This window comes from Crassostrea angulata, chromosome 9 (assembly GCF_025612915.1).
Source record: "Crassostrea angulata isolate pt1a10 chromosome 9, ASM2561291v2, whole genome shotgun sequence".
Classification (NCBI taxonomy): Eukaryota; Metazoa; Mollusca; class Bivalvia; order Ostreida; family Ostreidae; genus Magallana; species Magallana angulata.
Window position 1 is genome coordinate 12,983,420 of NC_069119.1, and position 20,370 is coordinate 13,003,789.

General features: G+C 32.3%; 3 protein-coding genes and 1 pseudogene across 3 annotated transcripts; 1 reads left to right on the top strand and 3 right to left on the bottom strand.

Annotated features, from left to right (window-relative positions):
* Positions 1-7,331: 7,331 nt before the first annotated feature.
* Positions 7,332-8,772, bottom strand: LOC128163685 (neuronal acetylcholine receptor subunit alpha-7-like). Its single transcript, XM_052827314.1, has one exon. It carries the CDS (start codon positions 8,567-8,569, stop codon positions 7,364-7,366), a length of 1,206 nt encoding a protein of 401 aa, XP_052683274.1. The 5' UTR covers positions 8,570-8,772; the 3' UTR covers positions 7,332-7,363.
* Positions 8,773-9,384: 612 nt separating this feature from the next.
* Positions 9,385-11,268, bottom strand: LOC128162070 (neuronal acetylcholine receptor subunit alpha-5-like). The gene has a single exon (XM_052825259.1). It carries the CDS (start codon positions 11,009-11,011, stop codon positions 9,815-9,817), a length of 1,197 nt encoding a protein of 398 aa, XP_052681219.1. The 5' UTR covers positions 11,012-11,268; the 3' UTR covers positions 9,385-9,814.
* Positions 11,269-13,853: 2,585 nt separating this feature from the next.
* LOC128163466 (neuronal acetylcholine receptor subunit beta-3-like) lies at positions 13,854-17,555 on the top strand. Its single transcript, XM_052827070.1, has one exon. It carries the CDS (start codon positions 13,874-13,876, stop codon positions 15,098-15,100), a length of 1,227 nt encoding a protein of 408 aa, XP_052683030.1. The 5' UTR covers positions 13,854-13,873; the 3' UTR covers positions 15,101-17,555.
* Positions 17,556-18,028: 473 nt separating this feature from the next.
* On the bottom strand, positions 18,029-19,533 carry LOC128162118 (neuronal acetylcholine receptor subunit alpha-5-like; annotated as a pseudogene).
* Positions 19,534-20,370: the final 837 nt, after the last annotated feature.

Genomic DNA, 20,370 nt, shown 5'->3' on the forward strand with positions numbered 1-20,370 from the left:
CCCTTGGTCTGATTCGTAGACAAAAAAATGATCTGGGGGAATTAAAATGTTTAAAAGTCATTACATCCTTGTGTGGGATAGTGAAACCCTACCTTGTTCTTGGAGTCGGCAAAGCCTCGTCTTAAACCGTGAATATTGTCCACTCGATGGAATTTCACCATACCACACTCGTAATAACGAATGATTCTATTATGTTTTTCATTTGCTTGATATAATCATTCTGCAATTCAAGAACTTTTACCCAATGTTGTGTTTTGCTTGAAGTATGTAAAGGTATTAAATATCCAAGTATACATCTAGAGGGATAATGATTGTCAGTTCAATATAGATACATGAACAATTATACTGCAATTGTAGAAAAAAGCAAATGCATACAATCCGAAAGTGCAAACAAGTAAGCGCATTTCTCGAAGAAATCAAAGCTTTTTATATATTTTTTTTCAATTTAAGTAATACATACTTTTTATATGTAAGTAAACGTTTTGTCAGTACCTCATAGCAAAGACCTAGGTGACCAATATGATTTATTAGCAAACAATATATACCAGCAGGCTTGCCAGATAATTTTAGTCAAATATACTGATCAAAGAGAAGCAACTCCAACGGAGTTGACAAATGGGTGTTCCTCTTGTACGTTATTGTAAGTTAAAGGGACATGGTCACAATTTTAGTCAAATTCTATTTTTCTGTTTTTATTGTTAACAATGCTTTAGGAAAGCATATCTGGTGATCAATTGAAATTTAATGCCAGTGGTAGAGTTTCAGCATGATGCAGGGTTCACAATTCATTGTCATGTTAACGAGGCTCGTGCACTTTTTTTGTTTACATATGTTCAATATACCAGTAAAAATCTTTTTCAAGTTGATTTGTTAATATCCTTATTCATTTTAAGCGTGAACAAACACTTCCTCAAGTTAACACATTCATTTTAGTTCTAATTTTTACTTTTTTACGATTGTTATCCTTACCGTCAATGTCAAAATAATTCGAATATATTATACACCACTGCGAATGTGTTCGGAATATGTTCTTTATAGTTGTTGAGTATGTAATAAATCCAGAGGTGCTCGAATGAAAGTTCACGAGACTTCATCGAGATTTATTAAGTTCCTGTGACATTTCGAGCGGAAGTATAAGTGTTCGGATAATATTCTCAAAATACGGAAGTACTGGTTGATTTTCATATCATATCCTACTTTGATTAATGTTGAAACATCAAAAAATTTTAAGATGTATGTCTTATTTTACCATCTAGCGGTTCTTTAAATTAAACAATGATATTCAGAACAGAGTTATCGATGTTTAATCAAGTGTAGAGTGGTTGAAAATAAAAACAGTGGGTTTATTAGTAAAATCATAGCCATATTTGATGCTTGTGGTGTGCAATACCATGTTTAAAAAAATAATGAATGAATGTTTTTCATAAAAATTTAGTATATCGAGCCATTTTCAAGGAACATTCTGCATAAAATAACATAGTCTGTTTCACTTTTGATGCTATTACTAGATCAGGCGCGGATCGAAAATTAATTCTTAGGGGAGTCGCTACTAATTGTTGCAACAGCAGAAATAAAAACTATTTTTGTATTGTCACATTTATTTCTAGAACAAATTATATCCATCAATTAATGAAGATAAAGTTTAAAATCAATAAACCTCTAGAATTTTATTTGACTACAAGAACCTATATTCTATAAAATAGACTATAAACACGAGGCACACTTTTATTGCAAAACTGAAAGGGTCAAACAAAACCACGTGGTCTAAAATTTAAATGACAATATCATTCGCAGGGGTGTTATATATAACACAAGGGTTCAATGTAAGGGATCCAATACTATCATTGCTATATCGGAGGCTTTTCGGATAACTATATAATGGGCAAACTGTCACCGTAGACTTCCTGGTACTGGGTTTCTATTAACATTGGATACCAGGTGCCTTAATCTTATGCAGATTTACTACGACCTGATTCACAGATTAATTTTCCAGATACCAATACTGCTGGAAAAACTATTTTTAATCCCTACCCTAAACTTAACTCTTCCTAACTATTATCTTTCAAAGACATTTTTCTGTTATTGGTTCTTCGCTGTGTAGCCTTTGAGCTCCTGAACCTGTCTGCCTCAGCTGCAGGCTGCTGATTCATATGCCCTTGGGGCAGTCCATTCTTAGAGTTGTCAGGGCAATCCATTTCTATAGGTTCGTTCAATTTCGTTTCACTACCAAAGAGGTTGGCAAGTCTGACATTGCAAGGATGCACAGACAGACAGACAGACAGACAGACTATTTTGTGAAGATGTTTTGAGTTCAACGTTTAATTTTTTATTTTAAAAAATGAGTCTTTTTTAATTTAAAGAAATGCTAAGATCAATATCCGTTAAAAACGTAGTTTGTGAACCAGAGATAACCTGAAAAGTATTTATGTCAAATCATACGTATTTAATTTGTTTTTATTTGAAATATTCTTCATGGGTTATAATAAAAAAGGTTTATCTATAATTTCTAATAATGTTTTACTGTGTGGCTATCTTTTAGGTCAAAGCAAATATTTCCTTAACATCATTTTTTGTCAGTTATTTCATTTGAAGCAAACAAAGTTATACCCAGTTATCTATTCATTAATTACGTTTAAGTTCATCAGATCCTCAGCCTCAAAGTATATTTTCATAATTAAAATATATTATAATATGTAAACGGTGTGACCGTTGGACCGAGCGCAGATTTAACACAGTGCAGATTGATTTTTGTTGAAAAAAATTCATTTGAAACGCACACAGTAGGATCCGCCTGGTTGCCTACTCAAATCATCAGCCAAAGTTAAACCAAACGTCGCGTGCTCAGTCTACATTATGACGTCAAGTTACAGACGTAAAACGTACACGTCTTGTCTTCGGAAATAGCCGAAGAGTTATTACGTTATTCCGAACTTTCTTTTATTTCTTCTTTCATTGTTTATCAATTTAATTCATATAAATGCCGCGATAATAAAATTGAATACTTTATTCAGTATCTAAAAGATCAGTTCCTTGATGTTAATGTTTTTATTTTCCATCTGATAATTTGATAAGACATACATAGAACTAGTCGTGTTTCTTGATTGAAGCACTATTGAAACTTATCTGGTGTCCTGTTTTATTTCTTTTAATTCAAATTACCTTCTTTTGAAACATTGGAAAATCTTAATTGAGTTTAGCTGCAATAAACATCGATAAGTAACAGTCAATCAGTGATCGAACTAACTTTTAAAAAACAAAATGGCTTCCAATATGGCGGCGCCCAGGGCTGGAAGAAATTTTTTTTGGCCTTAGTACCCCTGATTCAACTTTCATTTTTCACTGATTTTCTTATATATACGTGTTACCATTAATCCTCGCTTCGCGAGGCGGGCTTCGCTGCGCTCGGTATTAATGTTATTTGTCCTTCGAACTTTATAAATGAAATGAAATTAAAAGAAATTTACTGACGGTATCCATGCATTTTACAAAGTTATTGCAAATTTGCCAAGTATGACTAAAATGGAATACATATACTATAGATTAAACTAAAAAAAATGCACCGATGCATCGGTGGATCGAACACCTTTACCTTTCTGAAGTAGGTCTCCGTTAAACCACTAAGTCAAGCAGTTCGTTCAATAATAGTTTGTTATATTAACACTACAAGACAAAATAAATTTGTCTATATAAAAGGCATATTTATGGTACGAATTAAATTTTTTTTTTGATAATTAAGAGTTATCGAACATTGCTGGGGATCGGAGACGTTAAGGTCGCGTGCTCAGTCTATATTTATGACGCGTTATTTGATTGCGCTTAAATCTGTGTGTCTTGTCAATAAGTATTTGTCAAGAAGAAAACATGATTACTAGTGTTTATTAAAACTGAAAGAAAATGTCTAATGGAGACGTTAAGGTCGCGTGCTCAGTCTATATTTATGACGCGTTATTTGATTGCGCTTAACTCTGTGTGTCTAGTCAATAAGTATTTGTCAAGAAGAAAACATGATTACTAGTGTTTATTAAAACTGAAAGAAAATGTCTACTTTCAAATATTTTTTAAACGAAACTCTATCAGCATATTTACAAAGATATATGATGTCGGGTAACGTTCTCAAATTCCTTTGACGATATCCGTCAATTAAGAACATGTAACTCTAAATTCTATCCAAGATTCCACTTGTAAAGTTCAATCAAATTAAATGTTTTAAATCCGGAGCGTCAAATATTCTGTATAGTAGCTTGTTAACAGAGTATATGGCAGGAGAGTTCTTATCCCCCTTTTTTTTTCAAGGAACATAGCATTACATTATTGATTGCATGTAAGTTCACAAAGCAACCATCAATTTTAAATGCTATCATTCGGGTGTCACATATTCTATCTATCTATCTATCTATCTATCTATCTATCTATCTATCTATCTATCTATCTATCTATCTATCTATCTATCTATCTATCTATCTATCTATTGTGGCATGTTAACAGATTGTATCGCAGGAGAGTTCTTATGCCCCTGATTTTCAAGGCACATATCATTACATCATTGATTACATGTAAGTTCAGGATATCAACCATCAATTTTAAATGCTATTATTCGGTAACCAATTTTGTTACCTCTCATAGATTTGCACTGTCGCCACACTATTTGCTTTGTACAACATATGAGTAAATAAGAGACACTATGAAAGCATTATTGTGAAATCGTCAATCACCATGGGATGATTGCATTCTTTAGGGTATTTTTAAACGTCACTGAAACGACCGGAATGCCATAAAGAGCTCCCAATATTGAGTCAACATCGATAATGGTTCAATTCATTGTTTCAGTACCCTCAATTTGCTAATGCATTGCACAGATGATGTGCTAATGCACGTTTTATCTTAATGAAATCAGAGTAAATATATGAATCAGAGACGAACAAATATAATGGATTAGCATTTATTGTGTTCTGAGTAGTTTTACAATTTGTTTTAATCTTGTTTTAAGCTTATTTTTTGATATATAGATATATATTACATGAAGCAACTACAATTTTGGAATATTCGAATAATTTGAATTTGGGCCTTTTAACTATTTTTGTCAAAATGGTGCATTCAAGAAAGCTTGTTTGCAGTTCTATATCTGATGAGCATCATATCTGATACCAAGTGTTCAATTGTGTAGTTAAAATCCAGAAAAACTATTTTCAAAATTAATCCTTGAATGTTAGGACTAGATCAGACATTTACAAAAAAGGGAAAATCTAGTTTGCAAACAAGTGAATTGGTTATTTTTTAAATTTATTTAAATAAAATACGAATATTCTAACTTTTTGAAACATTTTATACCGTACCACGACAATTCAATGATTAAAAATCATTATATTAATTACTACAACAAAGTATTTTCTTTTAATAATGCTTTGTACCAAAGATAATATACGAGGGTTGTCTAAAAAGTTCGTGGACACATGTAATTTCATTCTAAATAACGACGCTATATTTAGAAAAGTATTAAAATATTTTAATATAGACTATAATAATGCATGTGTATAAAAATCAGAACAATGTTCATTCTCATAATGTAGTTATCACTACAAAAACATTGCCTGTACAGGCCGCACGGCCCAGTCTGACGGTTACACGACGTTTTTATAACGTCGTACGTAGCGCGTTGGTTTCTGTTACTTTTCAACGTAGTCACCTTTGCACTGCAAACACTTCTCACACCTTCTTAGCCATGAATCGAACACATCCGAATACCATTTACTGTCGATTTTAGATACAATGATCGAGTAGCATATTTAAGTTCATCAGAATCCTTAAATCTTACTCCTCTTAGCTGTGATTTGATGAAAGGAAAAATTGCAAAATCCATCGGAGCAATTTCCGGACTGTATGGCGGGTGTTCAAGAAGATCGTATCCTAGGAGTTCGATTTCCAGACACGTGGAAGTTGTTGTATGTGCTGGTGCATTATCTTGGTGTAGGATGATATTTCCAAGGTCCACAGCAAGGGCAGGGCGTTTTTTCTTAATTGCCTTAACTAAGTCGCGGCATAACACCTGTAATAAATAAAACCAATGTTTCGTTTGGTACACTGTATGTGGCTTTAGAATATGTGAATTTATTCATATATATAGTAATTAAATAAATCAAAATTAAATTTAGAATGTCCAAGTATTAAATTTATGAATTACGATATGCTAAATGTAGCGAAATGGACGTTTTTAAATCTGTAATTACAATTTAAATGTGATGAAATGGGTAGTTCTCTACCTTGGAGTAGTATGCAGCATTCACCGTCTGACCGGAGGGTACAGCGTCGACCAAAATCATTCCGTGCCGATCAGCAAAGAATATGTACATTTGTTTACCCATGGATTTCGCAACCTTTGCCTTTTTCGGTGCTGGTGAACCCCGGTGTTTCCAAATGCTGGATTCTGTTTTTGTTTCTGGATCAAAATAATGCAGCCAAGTCTCGTCCGTAGTAATGATTCTGTCAAGCCACTTCTCTCCTCCTCTTTTGAAATTCTGTATGAAAGTCTTACTTGTCTGCATTCGTCTTTTTTTGTGCTCATCGGATAAAAGCCTGTGCACCCATCTTGCGCAAACACGACTCATGCAGAAGTCTTCAGTGAGGATATTAAAAACCGAAGATTTGCTAACATCACTTATTGACGCGACTTCTCTTAACGTCAGACGTCTGTCCTTCATGACAATGTCATGAATGTGGGATTTCGTTATATCGTCACAAAGCAAAGGCCTTCCACTTCTTTCAGCGTCTTTTAAATCGCAAACTCCATCCGAAAATCGTTTGTGCCACTTGTAGACTAGTGATCTTGATATGTGTCGATGCCTTTTTGTGTTTTCCATCATTCGTTTCGTTTCGATAGGTGTTTTCCCCGAGTCTACGCAGAATTTAGTGATGGCGCGCTGTTTCATGCGATCCGCCGACGTTGCTTTTTCTGGCGTTTTTAAAGACATGTTCTTGCCGTAAACTCCTTGAAATATCCTCTGCTCAATTAAAAACGGCTTTAAATGACGTATGAAAATGACGTTCACAATTCTGACTACGTCACAGTTGAATATTTTGACGTTTTTACCTGTATTAAAAATACTGTTAATATTCATATCTTAAAACTCAATCTCGAAGTTTGGACAATTTTGACAATGGGCCGTTCGTGCTTTTCGTGATATTTTAATACAGTACAATTTAAGTTTAATTTTAATGAAAACATTCAAAACCACTTTAATCTGATTTGGAACTTTATGACAAATATTTTGGTATACAATATGCATATATAAACCCGTTTAAAATGACAAAAACGCGATTGTCCACGAACTTTTTGGACAGCCCTCGTATATAATACTGAATTGCAAACCTAGATCGTAATAATTGTCATGCAAATGCAGATAGAAATGATGTTTGCACAAACATTCAAAATCATCATGACTCTATCCAATTTCTTTGCCCGACTTTTCCACATTTCTTCAGAGTCAGTTGCCTTTGTTTTAGCAATCACACACTCGTATTTCTCTTCATTTTTATCTTTTCTTTTGTTGTTCGCATTATGTAATGTACACACTTTGTCGATGTATATTGTTTCTGATCTACCTATGTCTTTATGATACAGGTGTAAAACAACCGTTTCCATGATAACCGTCAGCCCACTTAAAAGTATCTGAGTTGTCACATACACCATAAACCACGAAATATTTGCTGCGTTTTGGGGCATTGTGTCACTGATTATAGTTCCAAAAACAGCAAATGTAAGAAATAAAGCCACAGAAGTTCCCATTTTTTCTCCGGTTTCAATGGGCAATAGAAAACAAAACGTATTCATGATTGACAAAGCGACAATTGGCAGAACTACCGTCAGAACAATAAATAAGGGTCTCCTCTTTAAAACAATTTTCATAATAAGTAGATCAAATGTCCCTTGAACATTTGTCGAAATCAAATCCCACTCTTCGTTTCCAATATAGAGAAGTGATTCATAATTAGATTCGTTTACAGCCAAATATGTATTTTGAAATCGACCGGTAGAGGATATGAACGAAAAAATGCATGTCTGTGTGTCAAAAGGAAAATGCAGTACATCAAATTTACACAGAACAATACTATCCATCGTTTCTGTCAGATATACTAGTCCAGAGCTATGGATTACAGCCTCGCTTCTTGAGTCTTTCACCGAGTCATATGTCAAACATCTTCTACCAGAGATTTCCTGAAGGTTGCAAACACTAGGAATCCATATTTTATCGGCAGGCAATCTTACGTAGTCGATATTAGAGAAAACAGTAGAATTCCATGTAAGATACTCGTCCGTCCAGGAATATGTTAACCAGTTTGCAGCATGTAAAGTTTGAGACTTGATATCCAGCTTTGATAGAGAGAGAATGTACACAGTAATATTCACAAATATCCGATTCGAAGAGACCTTGACTGGTTTTCGATATCTGTTATAGTTTTTAAACAGTTTTTCTTGCAATATAGATTCAATGTCTGCTGTTTCATTATAATGACACAAGACAGTTGCATAACGCCATAAAAACATAGCAGTAAAAATAAATGTGCTGATATTCATTTTTTCCGTTCCTGATAAATGGATTTAAAATGAACCACGTACAATTTCTGTAGTTGCAAGGGACACGCTTGATAGACAAAGAACACGTTGAAACTTTTTTAAAATGTTCACTTCCCAATTCTGTTCAATCTCTGTTAACACAAGAATCAACCCAGAAAAACATAAATCTAATATCTATTTTCGACAACCAGTAATTAAACCTAGCATCAGATTCTTTGTCAGTGAATCATAATCATTATTGGAAAATGAAGTCCTACTCATGTGCGTAAGTATCCACCCACTTTATACAGTATTTACAATTCTACAACTGTTTCTTTGTCGCTCATATTTTTGGTTAACAATAATGATTACCATTATGGTTTACTTATTTACTTTTGACTGATTAGAAAATAGAAAATACAATAAATATGGGACGTTCGTGGCATTGTAGTAAGTATATCTGCTAAACAAAAATAAAGTCATTATTATGTGATGTAACTTTTCAAATAAAATGTCCATGTCTAAAGGATAGATTAAATTCAATTCCAAAATATTTTCCTTAAGAGCAAAACATGTCAATAAGATTAATATCCATGTACCTATTACCATTTGATTTTATACGAAAGTTAAGAAATAATTATATAGAGTTGATATTCAAACGTGTACGGGTACGTGTACGTGTACGTGTACTAGGTGTCGACATCAGTTTTTGTGATGACAAGGTTTCTACACTTTCTCTACACTTGTAGAGTGCCATCTACACGTAAGTACAAACGTGTAGCTTTTTACAACAAATGATATCTTATTGATGAGTGAATGTATTCTTGTGATACATTATATAGATTTTTAAGCTTCATTTGCATGAAAATTGATAAGAAATTTACCATTTATTTGGAATTAACTAAATAAATTCATGTCACAAAACTGCGTCGATTTACATACACTTTTAAATCTCAACTGATGAATTACATAAACGTGTAGTTTTAACACACGTACGCGTACCCGTACACGTTTTAAATCTCAACCTCTCTAATGTTAGAAAATTTCTAGGTTTCAATAAATTTTGATAATTTCAATTTGTGCTTGCTTTTGTCAAACTGCTAAATTTTGAGTTTTATCCTAAACGACTTCAATATTTGTTTTACACACCAACTTTAATACAAAAAAGTGCATGCTGGTTTCTAAAAATAATTAAAGTATGTATAAGTAATATTCTTTTAACATTCATAATGTCGATCAATTCCTCCTACATACACAAAACCATATCTAGCTAACGATAAGTAATACAAATATGCAAATTGAAGTTATAGTCGTCGAAACAATTAAAAGCATGAAAACTTTATCCAGTTTTATGGCTCGACTTTTCCATGTCTCATCGATGAGTTTGGATTTTTTGTTGCTTACATCAAAATTATCGCCTTTCGCTGCTGTTTCTTCCTGTAATTCGTCTTTTTTGTTGTCAGTCATTTTTGACCTACAGGTATTCATGTGATACAGATGCACAACTAGTGTTTCCATGATTACGCTTAAACTACTGAGAGCAATCTGTGTGGTCACGTAAACAATGAACCATGGAATGTGTTCTGAGTTCTGTGGCATCGTGTCGCTAAGAATGCTTCCAAAAACGGCAAAGGTTAGAAATAATGCAACAGACATTCCCATTTTTTCACCGGACTTAATAGGCAACAAAAAGCAAAAACAGTTCATGATAGACAAGGCAACAATGGGAACAATTATAGTTAGTGTAAGAAATAATGGTCTTCTTCTTAAGATTATTAACATATTAAGCATACTGTCTTTTTCAGAAACACTTGTTGAGAGTAAATCCCATTCCTCGTTTCCAATATAAAAATCGGTTTTAATATTTGACTGATTCACTGCAAGGTCTACTGTATAAAGCGTAGTGCTTGTAATAACAAACTTGAAAGCACAGGTTTGAATGTCAAAAGGAAAATTCATAACGTTAAATGTACATAAAATAACACTATTCATCATTTCAGACAGATAAACAAGGCCTGAGTTGTGGACTATCACCTCACTTTTTGTATCGGTAACGGAACCATATGTCAAACATCTTCGGTCGGTGATTTCTTGAAGATTACAAACATTTGGAACCCAAATGGTGTCTGCAGGTAGTCGTAAATACTCAATTTCACGGAACTTGCTTGAATTCCACACAAGATATTCGTCAATCCATGACACCACTAACATACTAGAAGTATGTAATGTTTGCGATTTTATATCCAACTTTGGTATAGAAAAAATAATCAACTCGAGATTCACCGACACTCGATTTGAAAACACCTTGACAGGTTTTCTATACCTGTTGTAATTCTTAAACAAGCTTTCCTGTAGAGCAGATTCTTGGTCCATAGTGATATTGTTTTCACAATTAGCCAATGAAGAAATAATTAAAACAACAACTATAATATTCAAGATAACGAAAACTGTTTTGAGATTCATTTTGTAATCCCCTTAGCAATTGATGTAATTTTATCCCTAGAAGTATCCCTGTATTTCACGAATTAGTTTAAATGAACAACCATTTGTAGGCAAACATTTACTGAAATCTCGATCACATTTGAGGAATATTTGCTGTTTACGGCTTTCCCTTTACGAAAACAAAGAAAACAATCCATTTCGAGTCATCTGTTACATAAAAATAAAATTGACTGCTTATGTTCTGATATCAGACTTAATACTCTAGCAGTGAGTATTCGGTAATGGAATGTTGAATAGTGCTGATTCAGAGCGCAGAACATCTAAAACTTTCACCGCCCCCATAGAAATCTTTGTCCAATTGAAACAATATTTCGATTGCATAATCAGAATTTATCTCTTGGCATGAAAATTACAAACATATCGTTTTAATCACAAAACTTGTCCCTCTATACAAGAAAACAAAATCATTCAAATTTGATCTAAAACCTAAAATTAATTAGGCTCTCTTGTTGTTTATATATAAGTCAGCTTTTATCAATACGAAATGGCCAAAACATTCCGGATTAATTTATGACCGAATTTTATATATTTTTAAATGAAGATAAAGTTATTTCTAATCAATATCATTTTTCCCGATCAAAATGTTGTGCACTGCTGAATAAATTGAATGGTATACATATGTTTTAATGGATAGCCAATCATGTTTATGTAAACAGGATATAAAAGTTGAATACAGTCGTCATTTTTCGACAAACATCTGATAATATTTCAAGGGTCATGCAATTTTTTTTTTGTGCACGTGGTCATCGGAGTATTATATAAAAATGTTACCTTCTTTTGCCTTACAAAAATCTATCTTACAAAATCTTACAAAATCTATCATCAAAATAAAGTTTAGTGACATATATTAATTAAACTAAAAATATTTGACGTTTTCCTGGATTTTTCAACGATCTTATATCAATATAATTAGCTGTGTGTTTAAAAAATGATTCTACTTGAAAATATTTAAAACTGAGCCAAGAGCGCACTTCCAGCCGGAGATGGTGAATTCGTTTATTCATTTATTCATTTATTTATATGACGGTTTACAGACCTAAAATAGAGGCTTCATGTGTTTTTTTAATTTGACTCATAAATCGCATCAGTATCAAATATGATAATTTTACAGTTAAGGAAAATAAACAAGTGCAATGGTGTATTTTTTGTAGGAATGTGAGGTATTATTTTGATGCCTCGTAATTTAGAAAAATTAAGCAACTGCAAATTGTCATGGTACATTACTCTAAAGTTGTCATACATATATTCCTATCAAAAAATATAATGATTTTATATTCACGTGTATGGAACCACATAGCTGTTTGTATTCATGAATTAAAATTTAGTAATGTAACAAATTTCGCAGTAAATTAACACACATGTAGAAAGCAAAAAGAATACGATAAAAGATACTGAAAATATTTTAGATAATCCATTTTTATACATACAGATACACATCAAAGCAAAAAATAACTTAGCAACATCCACTTTAAGGATAACGTTTACTCAGAATGGATAAAAATCCACTGATGATAATGAAAAACCATATCTTGTGTAAAAACAATTCACAATGATTGAGGTTTCCTAAAATGTGAAAATAATACAAAAGGTTCGACTCTTTTAAAAATAAAATACAGCTTATGAATGGCAGTGGCACTAAATAGATACAAAGCATTAAGTTTTCATTAACTATCTTAAAAAATATTCCAGTCCGAATTTCCTCTATCAGTTTTCACAGCCATATCCATTTTTTATTCATTTTAGTAAAAACGTGAATGATGATGATTCTGAAACAATAATAGTATTAAACTATTTATATTGACCTTATTCTGCTGGCATAAAATTTATAAGAGGTCAATGATAAAGGTCTTAAAGATAGAGGTCTTTATTGTTTTTAAGCATTTTTCAGTATTTTTGGTTTGCATGCCAAACGATTATCTAAATGAATAAGTGTGATAAAATCAACAGCAAATATGCAAAGTTATGTTGACTAACAAATAAAATCTTAACTTTTGATATTATTGTACTGCCAAAAAAGTCCTAGCGAAAACCAAAATCTACATTTGTCCGAATTTCTCTGTTTTGCTAAATGTTCATTTTTGTTTGAGTCTCATTCAAAGATATAGTAAAAATGCTATCGAATCTTATAGCAATAACAATTCATTTCATGAATACTTTTTGTGTTTATAACAAATTTTACATAATATGATCTTTAGCTTTTCAAAAAACCCTGAGTAGACAACATATTTCATAGAAATAATGCTTTTTTCTAGATCTGGGTTTGTCATCACAACCACTGTTAAACTTTTCTCGTGTATTCAGTCGAATACGATTAAATATCAGCACAATTTTCATTTGCAGACAAATTTTGAACTTTTTGGTTAGCTTAATCTAAGGAAATCTAAGATGATATACATGCATGGTTTACACATTTTTATGAGCAATGGAGTAAAATCATTAGTTTGATGTTGTTTGAAATTTAAGTGTAACACTCATTGCATTTTTGAAAGAGAAATGATTTACACACCCAAAATATTCACCACGTTGTCTATCGCTTTTTTAACAATGCGTGTAAGTCTGACAATCTATAAAACAAAATCCTTGAACCGACTGTTATTTCAGTTACATTAACTATCCTATTCATTATCATAATAAATTGATCAGGTTTTATGGACAACTAAAGCCTCTATCTTTTCAAAACTATTCAAGTGGACGTAAACAAAAGAATAATTATCGATTTTATAAAGTCAGTTTGACTTGCCCTATGATTTTTTGACTCTATAGAATGTCCATTTAATGACAAAATTCATTATAAAGAGGGGCTATGACGAGAGGACAGTAAAAATGATGCCGTTAGCTTGTATGACTGCGCTGATAATTTTAATAATCATGCCAACATCCTTGGGTCATGAAAATGAAACAATGGATACAGAAACTGTTCTGCAAAATACATTATTTCACGTCTACAATAGGTACAGAAAACCAGTCAAGATATATAACAGAAGAGTGCAAGTGGGTCTCGATCTCCATATTCTTTCTCTACCAAAGTTGGATATTCGCTCACAAACTTTACATACTGCGATTTGGTTAAGAGTTAGTTGGACCGATGAATATCTTACATGGAATTCGAAGGATTTTTCAGGTATCAATTTTCTACGATTGCCTGCGGACAAAGTGTGGATTCCAGCCGTCTGTAATATGCACGAAATCTCTGGCAGAAGATGTCTGACCTACAGCTCTGTAGGAAATACAAACAGCGAGGTCGAAATCGAGAGCAATGGTCATGTTTCTCTCTCCGAAGCGATGGAAAGCATTATCTTGTGTACGTTTAATGTTAAGAATTTCCCCTTTGACACTCAGATATGTACTTTTACGTTTTTTGCCTCAACTAAAAAATCCCATTCCTTAGATATAATGCTTAGCAAGTCCAGTTTTGATTCAAGATATTTCATTGGAAATGAGGAGTGGGATCTAATATCTACAAATGTTCAAAACAACGCATGGAAGCTGGAGATGAATATTGTGTTAAGGAGGAGACCCTTGTTTCTCACGTTAACTTTAGTGTTTCCAATCATCACATTGTCTTTCATGAATGTGTTTTGTTATGTGTTGCCAATAGAGTCGGGAGAAAAAATGGGAATGTCAGTGGCTTTGTTTTTAACATTTGCTGTTTTTGGCAGTATTCTAAGCGATGCAATGCCAAAAGATTCGGAAAACATTTCGATATTCATTGTGTACGTGACTGTTCAAATTTTTCTTAGCGGACTGAGTGTTGTGTTAGAAACAATAGTTCTACGTATCTACCATGACGAATTAGGCCCATTGTCCCGATTATTTCAACTTGAAGAAAATAAAAATGCAGTATCTCCTTCAGTTGACCACATTGTGAAAAAACCTAAGAATTTAGAAAATGAATGTAACATGGATTTAAAATTAGATGATCAAAGTCAAACTAACCTGGACGAGAAACGGAAAACAAAGGCAAAGAAGTTCGACAAAAACTTTCTAATATTCCATTTCCTCACAAACTTCATCACTTTCCTTACATGTACTTTAATAATCATGAGTTAGTACTGGTATCCCTCTGACTCTTTATCTAATCACTTTTACATTGATCAATTATCTTTTTTTTTTAATTTAATTGCAGTATCTGGTTTAAAACAATGTTCATTTTTTTTATTTTTGAAAATCGTTTACCCAGACTGCAATTTGTTGTACTCATTAAAATTTAAATTTTTGGACAAGCTTATATTAATTGTATTCCTTAAAAATTATTATTTCTATGATGAAACCGAAAACTAGTGAAAAGTACAGAATATCTGGCTATACTTAAGGCAGAAAACAACAGAGATAATATGAACAACTGTTGAGCAGTTCACAGAAATCATCTAAAAAGGATTGTTTTTGCTAACAGTTCAACTTGGGCATTTACAATATATTTCAGCATAGAACTAGTACTCAGAATTAATCTCTACGGAGATGTTCTGCCTTCAATTAAAAAGTGTTACTCAATGTATTTGATCGCGTAGAAAAATTACTGTGCTAGTAGATCAAAATGTAAGTGACTAAATATTTGTAATATATTGTTGATATATTATTATAACTAGAAACGAAGTGATTCTGGTTACAACAATACTGGATATTGCAAATGTTCATAATTTAACGCATAACAAACAATTTTTTATTACTTTAAACTGGATCTTTGCCGAATTATATATTTATGACACTTGATCATGATAAACTTGAATCCTTACATTAAATATGGTGTATCTTTTTCAAAAATTGAAAAAGATCTTAATGTTACGAGTTTAAGAGTCGTTTCGGTATTTATTTGGAACATTACATCATTGTACAGTGAACACAAATACATTCAAAATTGTGTCAGTTTACAACTCCAATTTTTTGAAAACTAAGTCTTAAGCTTCAAAATTTTGATATTCAAGGAAGAAGTAATAATGCAAATTTCTTCAAACTAATTATTTTAAGATTTATTTTAAATGAATCGCTTCAATGATATACATATATTACAGAAAAATAGATAAAAAGACAAATACATTTTATTGTCTTTGTGATTATGATAGTATCATCAAACCATTTAAATAATCAATTTATTGAATCGGTGTTAAAATGTGTCCATTAGACTATGTAAATAATATGATTGGGTTTTATCGTGGACGTTGTTAGTCCATTAAATGTTATAGCGCTGCTTTCTCCCACTGAATAAAAATCGACAAAGCATGCATTACAGTAATGCAAATAAACGAATTGCTATCTATTCGTAAAATTGCAAACATTTGTGATGCAGATATGCTAGTAAAAATCCGAAATTTTAAGGTCTAATTCCAATTAAATGAATTTTTGGTATTAGATTTTTTTTAAATTTATCTTCTGAACAGTTTACATGCTTTTACCGCTTTATTTCTTTGCATTGTATATTCGTCAAAGAATGAACACATCGTATAGAAGGTATCTTCGAATATATACGAATAATTCAAGTGGACATATTTCTGGCTAATCCATTTCAATTTTGTTTATTTTATTAATTTATTTTCTTTGCTTCAATTTTGTTCTTTTATTCGACTGTAAATATCACCGTCTTACAATCTCATTAGAATGCTGAGTGGCAAATCAAAAACTTTTTTGGAAACCATTAAACAGAAAGCACAAGAATACATGTATTATGCAGTTCATTGTTTAATACAAAGCAAGGGGATTTTTTAGAATTAGATAAGAGATTGTATCCTTTAGGCTGAATTGTATTTTAATGAGAATGGAGAGGTACTGTATATGTATGTCCTTCTTTCTCCAATTATGAATATGTTGAAAGGTACAAAGAAGAGTTTATATGAGTCTGTCCTACTAAATCAACATGAGAATAAATATCTATACCTATCTCATTTTTCAAAATGCAAAAGTTCTTTAAAATTACACGCAATTAATATATGTATTGTTTGTTTTATAACAATACAGGTATGCTGACGTCTATTTATTTTTACATGCATGGAAAACCATTTTTTATGTATGTTTTGTTACTTGAGATGTTCTATTAAAAGAAAAAGAATATCGGTAATCTGTTTCATTAATGCCCTTGTCCGTTTAGTCTAACATTTTCTTCATATTCATGACCAAAACATAATAAAGAGCAGCAGGAGATATCTAGAGCAGACTTAAATCAATCACAGGCAAAACTGAATTTTTTTTAGACTGAAAATTGTTCCCAGAATATTGTTGCTTTACCCAATGGTACATGTAAACTTGTGCACTTGTATTGCATTTTCTTCAAGACAAGAATCAAAGCGTTGACACCCAATGATTCGACTTCCAATTTTTGCGAACTTCTTGTCAGTCGAAAAAATTCATGGTCACGAGTTTGTTTTCTATTTCACTACATGCAAATCAATGTTAATAATATAAATGCATACATATCATTGTAATCAATCGGCAGTAATTTATTTATGTCATTATAGATATACATGTATCTATGTAAAATTATCTATTTGTCGATTAAAAAACAGCATATTCTTTACGAGATAGTTTGTACAATAATGAATGCTTTGCATCCACAAGCAGGCAACCAATTCCATTACAGCCAAACACTTTAGTAATAACTTTCATCCAAATAGAAAAAAATCAAAATATGTCAGCTTAAAAATTGATATATTTCTTTATATTGCTATATAGATTTTTTCTTACGGAAATTATAATAAGGTGTTAAATTTGGCCACAATTATCTCGCTCTCTTGAGTTGTCCAGTACAACTCCACCGATGAAATACATTTTTTCAGAAATATTTGTTAATATGTCGCTATATGGGATCTAAAAGAAGCAATCATCCGGAAAAAGTAGCAAAACACTTTATTTTACATCAATACACAAGAGACAGTTGAAATATTCAAAAGGCTTAAAGTTCTAGTAAGAGCATTAAATTGTAGAAGCACACTTTTTACGAAGAGTTTATTGAATCACCACATTGATGAAATCGGGCATTACTTTGTAGATCTAATTCATCATGATCATGATCATTGACGCGCAGACACAAAGAGATATTACACTTGTGCAAATATTAAGCATCATAAAGCCTCTATCTAGACGTTTTGCCCAATTTTTCCATTTCCTTGTAAGATGTGTTCTTGTACGGTCGATGCTATCTGTTTTCATTTTCAATTCATTGAAAGAAGTTTCCATTGAAGTTACTGTGTTGCTTGCCATTTCTACTAATACAGGATCCATTGTCAGATACCTCACTTCTACATAATACAAACGCAACACAGTTGTTCCAATGACGACGTTTAAGTCACTGACAATAATCTGAATTGTCATGTATACCATGAACCAAGAAATATTTCTGGAGTTTTTTTGGCATCTCGTCACTTAGAATACTTCCAAAAACTGCAAATATCAGAAGTAAAGCCATAGACATTTCCACCTCTTCTCCAGATTCGATATGCAACACATAACAGAAAATATACATGATAGACAAGGCAATGATAGGAACAAACAGTGTCAATGTTGGAAATAAAGGTTTTCTTCTTAATACAACTGATATGGTGATAATGTTATTCTATTTCATTTTCGTGCTTGATGACACTAAGTCCCATTCTTCATTTTCTGCAAAGTACTCAGTTTGGAAAATAAACTGGTTGATATCAATATCCGTTCCAAAAAAATTATTATAATAAGAAGTAAACTCAAAATTACAGGTCTGAGAGTCAAAAGGGAACTTCTGACCGTTAAAATTGCATAAAATGGTGCTTTAAATTGCTTCTCCAAGAACAACCTTTCCGAAAATATTTACCAAAACTTCACTACTTGTGTCTGCAACAGATCCGTATGTCAAACATATTTTCCAAGAAATTTCCTGAATATTACAAATGGATGGAACCCAGACTTTGTCCGCAGGTAGCCGGAGATACTGTATGTTGGAAAAGTCACTCGAATTCCATGTAAGATATTCATCTTTCCAAAAGACCTCTAACCACGTTGCAGTCAGTCCACATTACTTCCAAAAATGTTGCTGTGTGTAAAGTCTGCAGTTTCATATTCAACTCTTGAAGAGATAGAAGATATAAGCGAATTCCAATCGGTAACTTACTGGGGTACACCTTGACAGGTTTCGTGTAACTGTTGTAAGTTTTAAATAATGTTTCTTGCAGGTTATTTTCTATTCCTATAGTTTCATTTTCTTGACTTCTTGCTTTCGAGGCTGAAGTAAGTACTATTATATTATCCTTAATATATAAAAGCATTAACAGTGTTTGCTAAAGTGACATCAATATAGCTTTTACTAAACAAAAATATGAATGTAAAATTTTATTTTTTCCAAACAGATAATTTCGGTAAATATTAAATATATCTTTTAAGGTGTCACAACAGTATTCCCCTAAATATTTACGTCAAAACATGGCTGAGGCATTGCGCTCTCTCTTTCTCTCTCTCTCTCTCTCTCTCTCTCTCAATTGTATTCGGGTAAAATGCATATCTATTATCTATCCATTACCTGACATTTCCTTCTTTTTCATGCATCAGCGTACTAAATGTTTAAAAACAAGTCAAGAATAAGACCAATATGCATGTTAACTCATTAGATTTAATGCAACTGCCATGTTGATCTTTGAAATGTTGGAGTTCTCTAAATGTTTTGCGTTACATACCTTATATATTGGTTACCTAGGAGTCAAAATAGAATATAAGAGGATGATCGAATTGTAAGGAGAAGAGCTTCTTGTTATTCAAGGCGGATATTTGGCCATCTTGTACATTTGAGAATAAGAATGCAAACATGTCTTGAACTAGCTTGCTTTGTCCGAAACTGGCCAAAATGTTTATGCAATAAATATGAAGTCCTACTTGTCATTTTGTTTGAAAAGTATGCATACAAGAACAGGACAATGTCTTTTTAATCACTCAGAGCAGCTGTCGAACTGCGCAGCTACAGACTAATAAAAATCTTTTAAAAGATATGAAGGGGATTCATTGGTGTCCTCTCTCTACAACCATTTGTTGAGAAAAAGTTTGAATCTTGCTCATTTTTTTATATTTTTATATTGATAGTTGTTGTTGAGTCTTTGTAAAATGCAATTAATATACTGGTTATCATAATGAGGATCTTTAATGTTTAGAATTTGACCAGGGTGCATCAAACGACTACTTTAAGTAGCTCCGTCAACATTTACTATTGGACCTTACATTGATAAATCCCTTAAAAAAACAATTAACAAAACTACATGTACTCTGCCCAAAGTTTCTGCTTCCACCGCTCCATTTTTGGTGTAATATCTTGATAATCATAAAGACCTTTGCGCCCAAACTATATCCATTCTTAGAGTCTACATGGATTTTGC